We start from the raw sequence: 17018 nt of genomic DNA on the forward strand, positions 1-17018 counted from the left end.
TGTGACTTTTCTGCTTCAGGTTAGAGTTTCTCCCTTCTATTTGGTGTCTTGTTGATGACATCAAAGGATAGATGCATCTTATACAGTGATGAGTAGGGTTTGCGTAAAAACCATTCATACTTAAAAGAACAGATCATAAAGAGGCAAACCCAAATCAGCTTCATTTCAAACAAGAAATTAATCAGCTCATGCAAACTAAACTAAAGCCATGTAAAAAATATACAAAGGAAATATATAACACCCCTCAAAATTTGCTAGTATTAAGAACGTAGAAGAAAGCATCCGGGTTCAGAAATCAACGATCCAATGAAATCACGATGTACAGCACACCTTGCTCTTAGCTGGGATTTCTTGTGCAGGGCCTGGGATGACGATCTTCTTACCAGACAGAGATGCAGGGTTGCCATTAGCTTGATTTTCTATGGCAGCCAGGCTCTTCTTGTTAACAATGTTGAATATCTCTGTCAACACAGTCAAGAAAGCAGACTCCACGTTTGTTGATTCCAGTGCTGAGGTCTCCAAGAAAAAAAGTCCTTCCTTTTGAGCAAACTCTTTGGCATCTTCAGTGGGGACTGCACGCTGGTTCTCGAGATCACTTTTGTTGCCTATCAGAATAATGACAATATTCTTGTCTGCGTGGCTACGCAACTCTTCCAACCAACGGGGTATGTGATCAAAGCTCTGGCGTTTGGTTATATCATAGACAAGCATTGCCCCAACAGCGCCCCTGTAGTATGCACTTGTAACTGCTCTATATCTGCTCAAAACACCAGAAGAGAAGTAGAATAATCAGTTGCCAATACACCATTTGTGAAAGTTAACAGGAGTCAGGTGGGAAGATTATTCCATAGCGTGAAAGTAAACAAGTGACAGCAAAGAGTGAAGGCTTCGAACCCCACCTAATTTACATTCCAACCAATAATAATTTCTTTTCAAATGATGTACTTTGTTTAGTTACATTGAAATCTTTGTTTATGCAAAAGGGAGCAAAAGCCGAGCCTCATATGATTGTGTGAACATATCGACTTGGGTCATGAATACTCCTTTAATTGGCTTCATAGTTCATCCAGTGATGAAAGAAGTCATATAGAATCCAACACTCCAACTACTCTAACTTATGCGATAATAGCTCATAAAGATAGCATAAGACTGAGAAGCACATATCATCTGATACGAAACAAAGATAACAATAAATTTATCCAAAATCGTTCATCCTATAAAAGACAACAATCTCACCCATGTAATCATCCATTCCCACCCCGAAATAGATCAACTCAAAATCTGGGACCTCATTTTAAAAAGGGTAACAATTCTTACCACGCTGTATCATCCATGACAACATCCAAGATTGCAAGGCGGCCAAAATGGCATCAAAGGTAGGATATGGATCCAACACAAATTCATATCTTTGAAAAGCATATTGCTAGTGGCCGGTATTTACAACTAAGCAATGCATGGATCACATAAAGAAAGGGTATCTAATTTCATTCTATGCATTTAAAGTATCTAATCATTTGAGTGGAGTGCATTTATGAGATAAAAAATACATGGATCTATATTCTTAGGTAATAAGAAAATGTAATACAACATCACAAACTACTAATCTTACTCCTACTTTTCCCTCCCTTTTTCCCCAGTTTAATAATCTCAATCAGTTCAATTCTAGCATACAGATGAAAAATTTTATCAGCAATCCACTTAAACCAATATCAGCATCACAGAATGTAATCCACCTTATACTTCAAAAGAAAATTAACCCAGAGAAAAAAAAATTTACACAAAGCAACACCTAAAAAGTTCTACTAGAACTGAAAAACCCATCAAGTAGAGTAGAGCTGCTGCAAACTTTCAAAATCCTAAAACCCACGTAGCAGATCGAAGAAAAGGGCTATAAGCTACAGAAAACAGAAAGAGAACAGAGAGAGAGAGAGAGAGAGAGAGAGAGAGAGAGAGACCGTTCTTGGCCAGCAGTGTCCCAGATCTGAGCTTTAACACTCTTGTGCTCGATGACAAGGGTCCTGGTCTGAAACTCAACGCCGATGGTGGCCTTAGAATCCAAGCTAAACTCGTTTCTAGCAAACCTGGCCAGAATCTGAGACTTGCCCACTGCAGAGTCCCCTATCAGCACCACCTTGAACACATAGTCTATCTTCTGGTTCGAGTCTCCATATCCTCCTCCACTCGCCATTTTCCACCCAACCCAGTAAAGTAAAAAGAAATCCCAGATCGCTACTTCTGCTATTAAAACCCCAAAAAGGCCTTAAATTTATTGAACTCCCCAAAAGACGATAACTTTTCCTTTTGCTGCTGCTTGCAATTATGTTAGAGTCTAAATGTGGTCACCCCCATTGCCTTGCCTGTGAGCTGACCAACCAGAGCGTGACACGCTTGTGGGAATGATAGGTAAGTGGTGACGTGGAGGTCTGGGATTGATTGGGTTGGTGGTGGGCTCGGGGAAGAAGGAACAGTGTGAAACAGGGTATTTGTTGTCCATGATTGATGTGCGCGGTGTCAGACAGCGTATGTCTCGGGTGAGTTGTCTGTTTTGGCTGGTTGACGGTCACGCCGATGCCCCCTTTCTTCGGAAACTTAAAACGACTTGTCGCTTCGTCCAGACTTTAGAACCACAGATAAAAAGGATAATGGGCTTTCTTATTTGGGCTTGGGCCTCTGTCCAAAATACAAGCTGAGTTTCATTTTCTGGCCCAACAAAGGACTAGATTTTGTTTCCTAATTTTAACCCACATGGGGTTTAGGGAGTGTGTCGAGGGATTCAATCCAATCGTCCAAGAATAACATTTTTATTGATTGGATAGTAGTGCTTTTGATTGTGAACCTTTTGAGTGTTTTTAATTGTTAACCTCTCCTTCTATATTAAAATCTCTAATAAATTTAAGAAATTAGTTCATATTAAATGAATCGCATCAAATCTTTCAAGTTGCGGCCCGTGCTTATGTTAATTTTGCTTTTTGAAATTGTCAAATCTTCTAGGAGTTGAAGCCCCAATTTTTGTTATTTATAAAACTTCATATCCCTTTCCTGGCTTTAAATAGACAACTTTTTATTTTTCTCCTACCAATGGTTTGGGAGTTGCTAACAGAAAAAAGACTAATTATATAACATGCATAGTAACGTTGAATGTGGAGTCCTTTTATCCTTAAATGTTCAAATAGTGATCCTTAACATATAAAGAGTGCTGCTATTTCCACCCCCCAGTCCTATTTCCCCACCCACCTTATCTTCCCACCCACCATGTAAATTTGAAAAAACATAATCCTATTTTTACACCGACCATTATTCCTAAAATACCCTTTAATTATTAATTCAAGCAAATTCTCCTTATTTTCATTCTAAGCATGCTTCAAACCTTCAACCCCTGTCAATCAAAACACGTGGGATCCTCTGTAAAGTATTATTAAAAATTAAAAAAAATAAAGAAAATCTCTCTCAATGTTCATCGTCTCTCCACCGAAAGAAAAAAATAACGGAGAGAAATGCCAGAATTAGAAAGAAGACGAAGAGCAAACTGAGCAAATGGAATAGAAAGCGTGTGCCCTTGGGTTCAGAAACTGAGGAGAAATCTGATGGAATTGGATTGGACCCAGCTGGAAATTTTGAAGCTTTATTGGAATTTTGATTTGGGTTTGGTCGGGATGAGGGAGAGAGGGAGGGGTTGGGGTTTGACAAGGATGAAGGAGAATAGTTGTTTTTTTTAATCTAAAGTCCTTAAAAGTCATTTTACAAATGGATAAATTTGTTTTTAAATTTTGAAGTTAAGGTGGGTGGGGAAATAGGACAGGTGGGTGGAAATAGCAGCACTCCATATAAATGACATTTCCATCCAACATTTTGGGAAACAGAGTACAGTTGACAATTGTTTCTATAAATGCACACCATTTCTTCTGTACCTTTTGGTTGACCAAAAAAAAAAAAAACAGGACTTTTTTTGTTCATGGTTGCTAGCGATAATTGTTCCTATATATCACAAAAATGACAAAGTTTTTAATTTTTTATACTTTTTTTTATACAAGTTATAATCTAAATTACTCTAATCTACGGAAAATGGGGAGTTGAACTTGGATGCAAAAGGACTGGCTCACTGCTCTAACCAATTGGCCTAACTCACGTGTGTTAATTGTTTACACTTATTATTGATTTGCATGCAGACAAATTTCTTCCTCGAACTTAAAATCAAACCCAAATGAAAAAGTTATTTGCTATTTCCAGCCATTTTCTTGTTTAAAAAGTTTCCATTTGACAAGAAAAGAAGATCAGCCTCCATTTAACCACATTCAACCCACCTTATTATAGTAAAACAAACCAACTTATAATTAGCAAACGTATTTCATCAATCCACACAATTTGCAATGATTGATTCAAAACTCTGCTTTGGACCTCTTCGGATCGGCCTGCCAGGAGATGATCCTTCTTGTAACTTCTCCTGGAAAAGAAGAAGTTTTACCATGTGGTTTTGTATGATGAATTGGATTAATTAATCTCTTATTGAATCACCATGCGGCTACAATTGAATACTAACTCCCTTTATTAGTTTGTGTTAGTATTAATCAAATACTTTCTAAGGGTTAATTGTCGATATGAAGAAAAAAATTATCGGGATAAGAGTTTGTAACTCAAGTGGTTAATAGCAGTTATCATGTGCATGAGGTCATTTCGTCGTATTTTAGTCAAATGGCTTAATTCAATAGCATGAATAGCTAGTTGGAGGAGACCATATGGAAAGGACCATAAACACACTCAAACAATAGCTCTTGTGTAAGTATAGTTGTTTGGGCCTGGTTGAAATTTGACCGGGTCAGGCCCAAGATACAACAATTAAATTAGCATTGAACCCAACTAGTGGGCCTAATCAACAAGGTCGGATAAAAGCCCAAAATCATAAATATTGCATAATATCTACATATTCCAGAGTATCTACATGTGGCAAAATACATTAATCTGCCGAACACATCAATATGGCCGAGAGCATAAAAGTGGTCGAGAGCTTATATGCGACTGAAAGTGTAGATACGATCGAATGACTAAAAGCGGCCGAAAGTGTGGATACGGTTAAATGACTAAAAGCGACCAAATACATAAAATCAGCCAATACTTAAATAAGGAGAGAGATAATTCGTAGGAGGTTACAATTCAAATATAGAAGGAATTATGCCAGCTTGATGGTCAACCAAAGTTATTGTGGGAGAGCTCAAGATGGAAGGAAGATCAAATCAAATATTATTATTCACATTAAATCACATGCATGAGACAAGGGATTGAAGATATTCTGTAGCAATTATGATTAATTTGAAGGCCAATTGACGACCGACCAAATTGAGATGCACCGAAGCCCTTATAAATACCAAGCTTATGAAAGAGAGAAAGAACCCCCGACACAACACACAACTTGTAATTTTACATTCTCTTCAATTTCTATCCTAGAAGTAGCATAATGTAACCATAGCCTAGTTCTTATTTTTTCCACTCTAGTTTCTGTATATTTCAATTATGCCTTTACATTCTTGTTCTTGTTTTTCAATTCCATTTTAATTACAATAATTTCAATTCACGTTATCTTTACTGTTCTTCGTAATCTAGTTTACTTTCCGCCCTTTCTTTACGCACTCGCATTTCAATTATTTAATTTACGCAATTTACATTACGCACTCGCATTTCAATTATTTAATTTATGCAATTTACATTACGCACTCGTCTTTACATTCATTATTTTACGCACTTTAAATTACACACTCTTCTTTACATTCTTTATTTTAAGCACTTTAAATTATGCACTCGTCTTTACATTCTTTATTTTAAGCACTTTAAATTACGCACTTGTCTTTAAATTATTTATTTTACGCACTTTACTTTCCGCACTTATCTTTCAATTATATTTAAATTCAAGCACCTTTTACTTTATGCGCGTGTTCTTCGTTTCATTACATTTCACCTTCAATCTTCATCTCCACCCACTCCACATCATTTGGCTGCTCACATAAAGCCTTGACTTCGAGGTAGTGAAAGAACTTACGCCATGATAAGGTTCCTTGCTCAGCCGAACAATCGTTTGATTAAAGTCAGATTTCAGACGCATTATCTACTCACATTCCATTCAAGCCCAAATTCGTGGCTTGGTGGTGGCACGCCCCACACTCAAAAGAAGAAGGACCAAAAACTCCTTCAATCGGCCTACCCAGCTGAAAAGAGGGAAACAACAGTACATGCAATGAAGACGCACATTTATAAGGAGGGTGGATATATAGATACCAGCCTACCTCCATACCTAAAATGGAAAGGACAGATATGACAATAAATTTTTGGATGGGAAGTTGGAAGGCTCTCCAACATCCAGCAAATCAATGGAATTGACAGAGGACAAAACTCAATTAATACGTTCAAATCATCAAAAGTCCAAGCAAGCAACCAAAGATTATGTATGAAAGTAGAACACACATTTGTCTTTGATGACAGAGCTTAGATTTGCAATAAACCATGTGGTTTTATTCGTTCTTTTTTAACTGCACAAATAAACAAAACAAGTTTATTTTTCTTGCTAAGCAAAAGATGAAAGAAGATCTGGTCATAGCTCACAACCTGTCAAGCATTTGGAAGTACTTTAAATACCAAGAAACTGAGAAGTTAGAGTTTAAGTTGGCCTTTTCAAATTTACTTGAAACCAATTGGCATGGAGTTGAGTTCTTCAACTAATGTCCCAAGATGGACACCAAGTCCAAGCCCAACAAGATCCTTGTTGGCATCAGCTGTGGAAGGCTCCAGCTCCAAGGAAAGTCATGTTCTTGATGATGATCATGCAGTGATGAAGAGGCAAAGCAGCACAACTTCTGCAGATGATGGGATTTCCTTGTCCTGCTCTAGCATGGACAGAATTTTCCCATTTAGCATTGTGTTTAAAACTGGAGCTGCTCAAAACTCTGGTTTAGATATTCATGAAGCCCCATCTCTGAGATTGGAATCTACGGTGGAGAAGTCAGTAGGGATTGATCAAACGGTTGTGAAGCCAGGCTATGGAAATGATCAAAGTTATGTTGTTGGTGATGATATTGAAATTGGGTTGACAAAGAAGGGTATTTGCTTGACATGGAAGGACCTGTGGGTTGGTGTATCTGATGGGAAATATGGGAAGAGAATGATTTTGCAGGAGCTTACAGGGTTTGCTCAACCTGGTGAGATGTTGGCTATCATGGGTCCTTCTGGCTCTGGCAAATCCACCCTTTTGGATGCTTTGGCAGGTAGCTCCCAATTTCAAATTTATTTTCTTATATTGTAAGTAATTTTTTTTGGATAGCTTTTGAAATGGCTAAAAACGCTTTCTAACAACGAAAAAGGGGTCGTATAAGCACTTTTTGGAGAAGCACCTGCTATGTCCTTATTCAAGAAGTAATCCTGAGTGCTTTTCCATGAAGCACCTGGATTTCTTATGAAAATTTCAACATTTTTATAATAAAAGCTGTTTTTCTAGAAGCGCTTATGACCATAGGTGCTTTCTAGATAAGCAGTCCCAAACCAGCCTGTTCAAATCTACTCTGTGTTGACCTTTTTGTTAATTTGAATTATTTGATAAAGTCAGCTTGGCAGCTATGAAGTTTTCTTTATTCCATAAAAAAAGATACTGCTGAAAAACATTTGAATATTGCAGGCAGGCTAAGTTCAAACACACAGCAGACAGGGGAGATTTTAATCAATGGCCGTAGAGAAACACTTGCTTTTGGAACTTCGGTAAGAATAGTGAAGGAAGGAACACATTATGTATGCATATCTAATCACATACAATCCACTGTAATGAACCAAACCTTCACACCTTAATGTGAAATCTTCTTGATTGCCATCTGAACCTTCCGATTGCCTGAAATCTGGTTTATGTACAATACTTTCTCATTTTCATATCAAAGTGTTCTCTAACTACTCTTGTAAGAAATAAGAATTTGGATTGTCTCTTTTTCCTGGAAAGGTCAATAGTAATCGCTGCGTTTGATTTATTGATATGCAGGCATACGTGACTCAAGATGACACTCTAATGACTACATTAACAGTCAGGGAAGCTGTATATTACTCAGCACAACTCCAACTGCCTGACTCCATGTCCAAAGTAGAAAAGAAGGAAAGAGCAGAGATGACAATCAGAGAGATGGGCTTGCAAGACTCCATGGACACAAGAATTGGCGGTTGGAGCGTAAAAGGCCTCAGTGGTGGACAGAAAAGAAGAGTTAGCATTTGCATTGAAATATTGACTCGTCCCAAGCTTCTCTTCCTTGATGAGCCTACAAGTGGGCTAGACAGTGCAGCATCTTACCATGTCATGAACCGCATTGTTAAGCTAGCGCACCGGGATGGAAGGACCGTTATTGCATCAATTCATCAACCTAGCAGTGAAGTCTTTGAGCTTTTCCAAAACCTTTGCCTTCTATCCTCTGGTAGAACAGTCTACTTTGGCCCTGCTTCAATGGCAGAACAGGTATTTGTAAGAAGGTTTATTGCCTTAATCCTACTGAAGTGATCTCCTAATCAATAAAGGATTGCAAGAACTTATTATTCATCAAGGACTCAAATTCTATCTCGTTTGGCAGCCTGCTATCAGTATTTAAAGTGGTTTGCAAAGGCTTAAGGATTCCTAATTCTATCAGGATTGAAATACATTAATTCTATAGCATGAAGGATATCTCTAAGTGTTCCTTGATGGGCAAGGACACTTAGAGAGATGCACATATAAATAGAAGGCTCCCTCCTAGAACCGAGATACCCAAGCTAATCAGAAATTCACCCCATCTAGAATTAAAGCTATAAGGATCGGTTTCTAAAGGAGAAGAGCTTCTAACCTCTCTGCACAATTGGATCTGCACCAGCATCATGTCGGATACAGGTTAGTGTTCAATTTGATATGACTTTCAGAACTTACATGTGGTATCAGAGCATAGTTATATCATGTTCTACCTAACAAATTCAGTGCAGGAAAATTAAAAGAAAATAAACTGACAGTTATTTAAGTTATAAAGCATGAACATGATAACAGTATAAAGTATGAACTTTATCATGTTCTTGACAGTTTTTCAGATCTATGCTTACAGTTCTTGTGTAGTAATTGAGCAAGCCAAAGCGGCTCAATTTTTGCATAATCACTGTATTCAAAGTTTATGATCTAAAAATTTGCATCATGATACAAAACATATTGAAAGGCTTTCTGTCCAAAGATGTAAGCAGTTTGATATGTTTTTATCATGGTGGAACGACATGGGATGTGGATAGATATGGATTAGTGAGAGATCTTCTTCTGTCTAAAGATGTGGAAGTTTTTTTGCTCAGGAAATTCACATCTATTTATATTTCAGTGTCGATAAACGTACTTAATTTACTGTCCAAAGATGTGAATTGAGTGTGTTTGATTAAAGTTTTTGGGGAAAGATGTTTATAAAGTGTTTTCTTGTTTTAAAAACATGTACAGTCAACCATAACTCGATTCGAACTCTCACTGGCTCCAATTATAAGAAATGGAGAGAAGATGTGGAAATTGCTCTCGGATTTTTGGATTATGAAATGGCTCTCACTGATGAAGCCCTAGCAGTACCTGCAAATGATGCATCTGCCGAGACTAAGGCAAAATATGCAAAGTGGATTAAAGCCAATAAGATGGCAATTCTGATTATGAGGAGGTCTATTTCAGAAGAAATCAGGGGCAGTATCATTGAAACTGAGAATGCTAAGGAGTTCATTGAAGCTATTGCAGAGAATTTTCAAGGATCCAAGAAAGCAGAAATAGGCACACTCATGAGCAAACTCACAGACATGAAATATAATGGAGAAGGCTGCATAAGGACTCACATTCTGAACATGGTTGAAATAGGAAACAAACTGAAAGCTTTGAAAGTCAATGTGGATGAAACCATGATGGTGCATTTTGCCATTAACTCTCTGCCTAGCATCTTTAGACAATTGAAAACAACTTACATTGCTCAGAAAGAAATATGGTCAGTTGCTGATCTAATAGGTATATGTGTGCAGGAAGAACAAAGCATAAGAAAGGACAAAGGTAAAGAACAAGTGCATTTTGTGCAGGATATTAAGAGCAAACCTAAGGAATGGACTAAGAACAAATATGCAGGCAAGCAACAAAAGAAAGATGAGACTGCAAAAGGAACAGGTCCAGTAGGATTAAAGTGTTTTTTCTGCAAGAAATTTGGGCACATGAAAAGAGATTGCAGAAGGTACAAACGTTGGTTGGACAAGCAAAAGGCTAAAGGTAAAAGTGAAAAAGTTTCTGTAATTTATGAATCTAATACAGTTGAAGTTTTATCTAATTCATGGTGGTTAGACAGTGGTGCAACAGTTCATGTGACTAATTCATTGCAGGGGTTCAAAACAAAGAGGGTGCCAAACAAGGATGACTTGAAGGTGTTCGTGGGAAATGGAGAAAGAGTTAAAGTAGATTTTGTTGGTTTAGCTAGTCTTGAGTTGGAGTCAGGTTTTATTTTGGAATTAGTTGATGTCGTTTATGTTCCTTCTATGACAAGGAATTTGTTATCAGTTAGCAAGCTTGTAAAATCAAACTTACAGTTTGAGTTTGATGAGTCTGGTTTCTCCATTTTCAGAAATAAAATTTTTATTGGAAAAGGATTGTTGATTGATGGAATGTTTCGTTTGAACTGCAAATTGCCAAATCAAAATACAGAAATGGTAAACGTGATAAGCACAAAGCAGTTAAGTCACACAGAATCATACACACTATGGCATAAGAGACTTGGACACATCTCTAAAGAAAGAATGAACCTCTTGAGCAAGGAATCAATACTTCCTCCACTTAACCACCATGAAAGAGATAAAACTTGCATTGAATGTGCAAAAGGAAAGTTAACAAATCTCAGAAAGAAAGGAGCTATAAGGAGTGAGAAATTGCTTGAAATAATACACACAGATATTTGTGGTCCTTTTCCAGTGGACACTCATGATGGTTACAGATATTTCATCACCTTTACCGATGACTTTTCAAGGTATGGTTATGTATATCTGATAACAGAAAAATCAAAGGCACTAGAAATGTTTAAAATCTACAAAGCAGAAGTTGAAAATCAGTTAGATTTAAAGATAAAGGTAGTGAGATCAGATAGGGGAGGAGAGTTTTATGGCAAGTTCACAGAAAGAGGAAGGAATCCTGGACTTTTTGCAAGTTTTCTGCAACAAGAAGGTATTGTTGCTCAGTATACCAATCCTGGGACACCACAACAGAATGGTGTTTCAGAAAGAAGAAATAGAACCTTAGTAGAGATGGTGAGAAGTATGATGTGCTGCACAAAACTTCCTGTTTTTCTGTGGGGAGAAGCTTTAAAAACTGCCAACTATCTAGTCAATAGAGCACCTACCAAAGCTACAAACCATATACCTTACGAAATCTGGTGCAAAAGGAAGCCTAGCCTAACTCACTTAAGGACCTGGGGGTGTAAGGCAGAAGCAAAGTTATATAATCCAGTACAGAAGAAGCTTGACTCTAAAACTGTGAGTTGTTATTTCATGGGATATCCAGATAGGACAAAAGGTTACAGGTTTTATTGTCCTAAACATAACACTAGATTTGTAGAAACACAAAGAGCAATCTTCATTGAGGAGGAGAAAGAAGAATTAGACAATGCAGATTTTGATTTTGATGAAGTTTTGGAAAATCAAGAGACTGCAGAAGAAAATGAAACAACAGAAGTGACTATTTTACCTTTTGATACCTTGGAAGGAAACCAAGCCTCACCAACACATGAGGACAGAAATCATGAACAAAATCCCGTGACAGAAACTCAGCAAATTGCAGTAGAGGAAAATCCAGTGACAGAAACTCAACCAATTGCAGTAGAAGAAATACAAGTAGAACAGGTAGCACAAAATCCACACTTACAACTCAGGAGATCACAAAGGCATAAGAGATCAGCTTTGTCAAACGATTATTTTGTCTACCTACAAGAATCTGAGTTTGATATCAACACTGAAGAGGATCCTGTAAATTTCAAACAAGCTATGGAAAGTGACAAGTGTTCACAGTGGTCTGCAGCTATGGAATCTGAGCTAGAATCAATGAGCAAAAATGGAGTATGGAAATTAGTTGAATTACCACAAGGTTGTAAACCTATAGGATGCAAGTGGGTTTACAAAACCAAAAGAAATGCACAAGGCAAGATAGATAGATTTAAAGCCAGACTAGTGGCAAAAGGCTACACACAAGAAGAAGGTGTTGATTACAATGAGACTTTTTCTCCAGTGTCAACAAAAGATTCATTCAGGGTGATTATGGCTTTGGTTGCACATTTCGATTTGCACCTTCATCAGATGGACGTAAAGACAGCCTTCCTAAATGGAAATCTCATGGAAGAAATATATATGAAACAGCCAGATGGTTTTGCCTTAAAAGGGGATGAGAATCTGGTATGCAGGTTGCAAAAATCGATTTATGGCCTGAAACAGGCATCAAGGCAATGGTATCTCAAGTTTGATGAAGTTGTCAAGTCTCAAGGTTTCATTGATAATCCATTAGATGAGTGCATTTATATGAAATTCAATGGAAGGAATTTCATTTTCATGTTGCTATATGTGGATGACATTCTTTTAGCTAGCAGCAATTTGTCCATGTTGCATGACACCAAAAGAATGCTATCAAATCATTTCGATATGAGTGATCTAGGGGAAGCAAATTATGTTTTGGGAATTGAAATCAGCAGGGATAGAGAAAGAAAGATGATAGGTTTGTGCCAAAAAGCTTACATTGAAAAAGTGCTTAAGAGATTCAATATGGACAATTGTACCGGATGCGATGTACCCTTCTCAAAAGGTGATAAGTTAAGCAGTGAGCAATCTCCTAAAACTGAGCAAGAGAGACTAGAGATGAAGGACAAGCCTTATGCTTCATTGGTAGGAAGCCTTATGTACGCACAAGTCTGCACTAGACCAGACTTGGCATTCTGCATTAGTGTTCTTGGCAGATTTCAGTCTAATCCAGGCCAAGCACATTGGATTGCAGGGAAAAAGGTACTAAGGTACTTACAAAGAACTAAAGAATACAAATTGGTTTATAAAAGAGTTGAAAATCTGCAGCTAGAAGGATATGCAGATGCAGACTTTGCAGGGTGCTTGGATACTAAGAAAAGTACATCAGGTGTGGTTTTTCTATTTGCAGGAGCTGCAGTGGCATGGAGAAGTGTGAAACAACAGTATGTGTCCACCTCCACGATGCAAGCAGAATTTCTGGCAGTTTATGAAGCCACTTCAATGGCAATGTGGCTTAAGAATTTCATGTCCATGTTAAGAGTTGTAGATTCAATACAAAGACCAATTCAGTTATGGAATGATAATTCTGCAGCAGTATATTTTGCACAAGGGAACAAGAGGTCAAGTGGAATGAGACATGTACATTTAAAGTTTTTGTCTGCAAAGGAAAAGATCCGAGATGGAGAGACTGCTCTAAGTCATATTGGTACAGATTTTATGATTGCAGATCCCTTAAATAAGGGTTTACCTAATCATGTCTTTCATAGGCATGTGGCTAGTATGGGACTGCAGTTAAGTTTTGATGCCTAAAGTCAGTGGGAGTCAGTGGGAGTTAGAGCCTTACAGTTTTGTTTTGTTTTAAATTTTGTTATCTAATTTTGTTTAGACAAATGTTGTTTTTGCAGACTTAATTGATGGTATTGTTTATTTAAGTTTTGCATATTCTGTTTTACTGAATGACAAATAGAAGAAGGCCAAACTGTGATCATGCTAGCAATTGTTTACAGTTTGAATCTATAATTTGAGTCATTAAAGTTTATTTGAAAAGAGACCTTGGTAGTCTTGAAGGGTGAGCAAGAAACTGTTTTGTTTTATCACACTTACTGAAAATCAAACAATTTCTCGTTTTTCAATCTAGTTGGAAGCCTTATGTGTTTTGCAGATTCATATATGTGGTTGTATAAGTCTTGGATGTTATATATCCAGTGTACTTCGATAGTCCCTTATGAATTTTCAAAATGACAGTGGCTTGATAAAAGGAATAAGAGAGGATCTGAGTTCCACATGGCCATTAAGTGATGAATAATAAGTCTTAATTGATTATGTGATCAAGTGGGAGAATGTAAGAAGGTTTATTGCCTTAATCCTACTGAAGTGATCTCCTAATCAATAAAGGATTGCAAGAACTTATTATTCATCAAGGACTCAAATTCTATCTCGTTTGGCAGCCTGCTATCAGTATTTAAAGTGGTTTGCAAAGGCTTAAGGATTCCTAATTCTATCAGGATTGAAATACATTAATTCTATAGCATGAAGGATATCTCTAAGTGTTCCTTGATGGGCAAGGACACTTAGAGAGATGCACATATAAATAGAAGGCTCCCTCCTAGAACCGAGATACCCAAGCTAATCAGAAATTCACCCCATCTAGAATTAAAGCTATAAGGATCGGTTTCTAAAGGAGAAGAGCTTCTAACCTCTCTGCACAATTGGATCTGCACCAGCATCATGTCGGATACAGGTTAGTGTTCAATTTGATATGACTTTCAGAACTTACAGTATTGAACTTATTTGAAGAATGAATGTGCAACCTCGAATCATTCTGACTTTCATCAGCATGAATAAGTTTACTTCTTATGAGCAATTAAATAATTGTGCCAATCTAAATGGTGCAGTTTTTTGCTTCAAATGGCTTCCCTTGCCCTACTCTGAGAAACCCAGCAGATCACTACCTTAGAACCATCAACAAGGATTTCGATGTTGTAAGAACAGTCATCCCTTCATTTTAAAAGCAATTAGCTTCATTGGATAAACTTACGATTACTCCAACAACCAAAAAATAAAAACAAAAACTTACCTTGAATATTGACGCTAGGATATCGAACAAGGGTTTGATGGCAAAACAAGCACTGAGGAAGCAATTAATATTCTCATACAATCATACAAGTCTTCAAATCATTTCCAGAAAGTTCAGAAACAAGTAGCTGAGATTTGCCAACAGGTAAATAAGCCTACGGTTTTGAATGGTTCAAATTTAATTTTAAGCATTAGCTGATCAAACACAGAATAAAAGGAAAAAGAAGAAGAAGAAAAAACATAGCTTGAGTTTCTTTTGTTTTGTAGAAAGGTGGGGCTCTAGAGAAGGGTAGCCAGGCCAACTTCATAACCCAATGCCTGGTTCTTACAAGGAGATCTTTCGTGAACATGTATCGTGACCTGGGCTACTACTGGCTTCGCCTTGCAATTTACATTGCCTTGTGCTTATGCGTAGGGACAATCTTTTACGACATTGGCTCCACTTTTGGCTCAATACAGGTAATTGGGTGAATTCTAGTGATATATTTCTCTAATGTTATCGCACACATTAGCCTGTTAGTATAATCTAATAGCTTCAAAATAACTGATTTTCAGGCTAGAGGTGCAATGCTCATGTTTGTTGGAGCATTCTTGACTTTCATGGCAATAGGCGGCTTCCCTTCTTTTGTAGAAGACATGAAGGTTAGTCAGTTTGGTTGATACATGTCCTGGTTTGTTGAGCATTTGTGGTGATCTGACCTTTTTTCCTCTCTTACTAACCAGATCTTCGGGCGTGAAAGATTCAACGGGCACTATGGTGTTTCGGCATTTGTTGTTGGAAACACATTCTCCTCCATCCCATATTTGCTGATCATCTCTTTAATTCCTGGAGCAATAGCCTACTACATGGTTGGCCTTCAAAAGAGCTTTGAGCACTTTGCCTATTTTGCACTGCTGCTCTTTGTGACCATGATGTTGGTTGAGAGCCTAATGATGATTGTGGCAAGCATTGTGCCAGATTTTCTCATGGGAATTATTACTGGTGCCGGAATTCAAGGAGTGATGATGTTGAATGGAGGTTTCTTCCGATTGCCGAAAGATCTTCCTAAGCCTTTCTGGAGATACCCAATGTACTACATTGCATTCCACAAGTATGCAAATGAAGGATTCTATAAAAATGAGTTTGAAGGACTAACATTTCCTAATGATCAAGCAGCAGGGCCGTCCACGATTACTGGCGAAGAAATATTGCGTAGTATTTGGCAAGTGCAGATGGGCTACTCTAAGTGGGTTGATCTTGCCATTTTGTTTGGGATGGTAATTGTTTATAGGCTCATGTTTCTGGGGATCATAAAGACCACAGAAAAGTTTGTACCAATTATCAAAGCTCTCTTAGTTGGTACTCCCAAGCACTCTTCTTAACAGATCACAGAGAACCAATCCTCCAAGCCTCTCTGTGAACTTTTCGGAAAGGCATGCTGGGTATAATTGAAATTTCTTTCAAATAAAATTACTCTATAGTCCGCACTTGTAAGATTCTGACACCATGTCAAAGACATGGTTTTCCAGAGGATATAGCTTCTGCTCATTGTTACTGGTGGTTAGAGGCTTTTAAAAGAGGCTTCTTCTATCACTGAAATCAGACCACTCTCACTCTATACCTTCCAAATACAGATATTGTGGCTCATACCCTTTGTGCTTAAGAACGTCTCCTGCTCCGTTAACGTAAGTTGAAAATCTCAAGTTCAATATCCAAATGGGATCACCACAGAACCTGTTTTGGTGGTTCTGCACTGGCACAGGGAGAAAGCAATATTAATGCAATTTTACAAAGGGCTTTCCGGCCTTAGAATTACATTCCATCAGAACAGCCTGCATTAATATTGTTATAGGTTAACTCCTTTGAAAAGAAAAAAAAAAGGACAGAAAACAAAGAAACAAATCCACCCTAGTCAAGCAATGTGCTCCGATGGACAGGGAGAAAGCAGCCTTCAATGTACTAAAATTTAAGCCAAACTACTGTTAGCACTCCTCATTTAGCTTCTTCCACTCCAAAATTGACAGTCACGCCGAAGCCTTGGAAACTTAAAACGACTTGTTGCTTCGTCCAGACTTTAGAACCACAGAAAAAAAAAAAAGGATAATGGGCTTTCTTGTCTGGGCTTGGGCCTGCAATCTGTCCAAAATACAAGCTGAGTTTCCTTTTCTGGCCCAACAAAGGACTAGATTTTGTTTCCTAATGTTAACCCACA

The 17018-nt window shown here is 37.7% G+C and overlaps 3 protein-coding genes across 5 annotated transcripts; 2 read left to right on the forward strand and 1 right to left on the reverse strand.

The window, feature by feature from the left end:
- Window positions 1-136: 136 nt before the first annotated feature.
- Window positions 137-2290, reverse strand: RABA4A (RAB GTPase homolog A4A). Its single transcript, XM_021960691.2, has 2 exons — window positions 1956-2290; window positions 137-757 (listed from the first exon to the last, which is right to left on the reverse strand). Exons 1-2 carry the CDS (start codon window positions 2186-2188, stop codon window positions 313-315), a joined length of 678 nt encoding a protein of 225 aa, XP_021816383.1. The 5' UTR covers window positions 2189-2290; the 3' UTR covers window positions 137-312.
- Window positions 2291-5929: 3639 nt separating this feature from the next.
- Window positions 5930-16405, forward strand: LOC110758773 (ABC transporter G family member 1-like). Of its 2 annotated transcripts, XM_021960690.2 has the most exons (8): window positions 6455-7247; window positions 7655-7734; window positions 8006-8470; window positions 14646-14732; window positions 14846-14971; window positions 15094-15285; window positions 15382-15468; window positions 15550-16405. In XM_021960690.2, the coding sequence occupies exons 1-8, from the start codon at window positions 6683-6685 to the stop codon at window positions 16186-16188; spliced, it is 2241 nt and encodes a 746-aa protein (XP_021816382.1). In that variant the 5' UTR covers window positions 6455-6682; the 3' UTR covers window positions 16189-16405. The 2 variants fall into 2 exon arrangements, with proteins under 2 accessions (XP_088111024.1, XP_021816382.1); XM_088254898.1 differs by lacking the exon at window positions 15382-15468 and having other exon boundaries at window positions 5930-7247.
- Window positions 8477-10630, forward strand: LOC110754471 (uncharacterized). Of its 2 annotated transcripts, XM_088254901.1 has the most exons (4): window positions 8477-8875; window positions 9455-9900; window positions 10012-10249; window positions 10360-10630. In XM_088254901.1, exons 1-4 carry the CDS (start codon window positions 8863-8865, stop codon window positions 10392-10394), a joined length of 732 nt encoding a protein of 243 aa, XP_088111027.1. In that variant the 5' UTR covers window positions 8477-8862; the 3' UTR covers window positions 10395-10630. The 2 variants fall into 2 exon arrangements, with proteins under 2 accessions (XP_088111027.1, XP_088111026.1); XM_088254900.1 differs by having other exon boundaries at window positions 9455-10249.
- Window positions 16406-17018: the final 613 nt, after the last annotated feature.

This window comes from Prunus avium, chromosome 6, assembly GCF_965620075.1.
Source record: "Prunus avium chromosome 6, drPruAviu1.hap1.1, whole genome shotgun sequence".
In the NCBI taxonomy this organism is placed as follows: Eukaryota; Viridiplantae; Streptophyta; class Magnoliopsida; order Rosales; family Rosaceae; genus Prunus; species Prunus avium.

Coding starts and splice junctions, on each gene's coding strand:
- RABA4A (XM_021960691.2), bottom strand. CDS start 2,188: ATGGCGAGTGGAGGAGGATATGGAGACTCGAACCAGAAGATAGACTAT. Junction 758..1,955: donor GACACTGCTGGCCAAGAACG/GTCTCTCTCTCT, acceptor TGTTTTGAGCAG/ATATAGAGCAGTTACAAGTG.
- LOC110758773 (XM_021960690.2), top strand. CDS start 6,683: ATGGAGTTGAGTTCTTCAACTAATGTCCCAAGATGGACACCAAGTCCA. Junction 8,471..14,645: donor CTGCTTCAATGGCAGAACAG/GTATTTGTAAGA, acceptor TAAATGGTGCAG/TTTTTTGCTTCAAATGGCTT. Junction 15,469..15,549: donor CTTTTGTAGAAGACATGAAG/GTTAGTCAGTTT, acceptor CTTACTAACCAG/ATCTTCGGGCGTGAAAGATT.
- LOC110754471 (XM_088254900.1), top strand. Junction 10,250..10,359: donor GGACAAGCAAAAGGCTAAAG/GTAAAAGTGAAA, acceptor AATTCATTGCAG/GGGTTCAAAACAAAGAGGGT.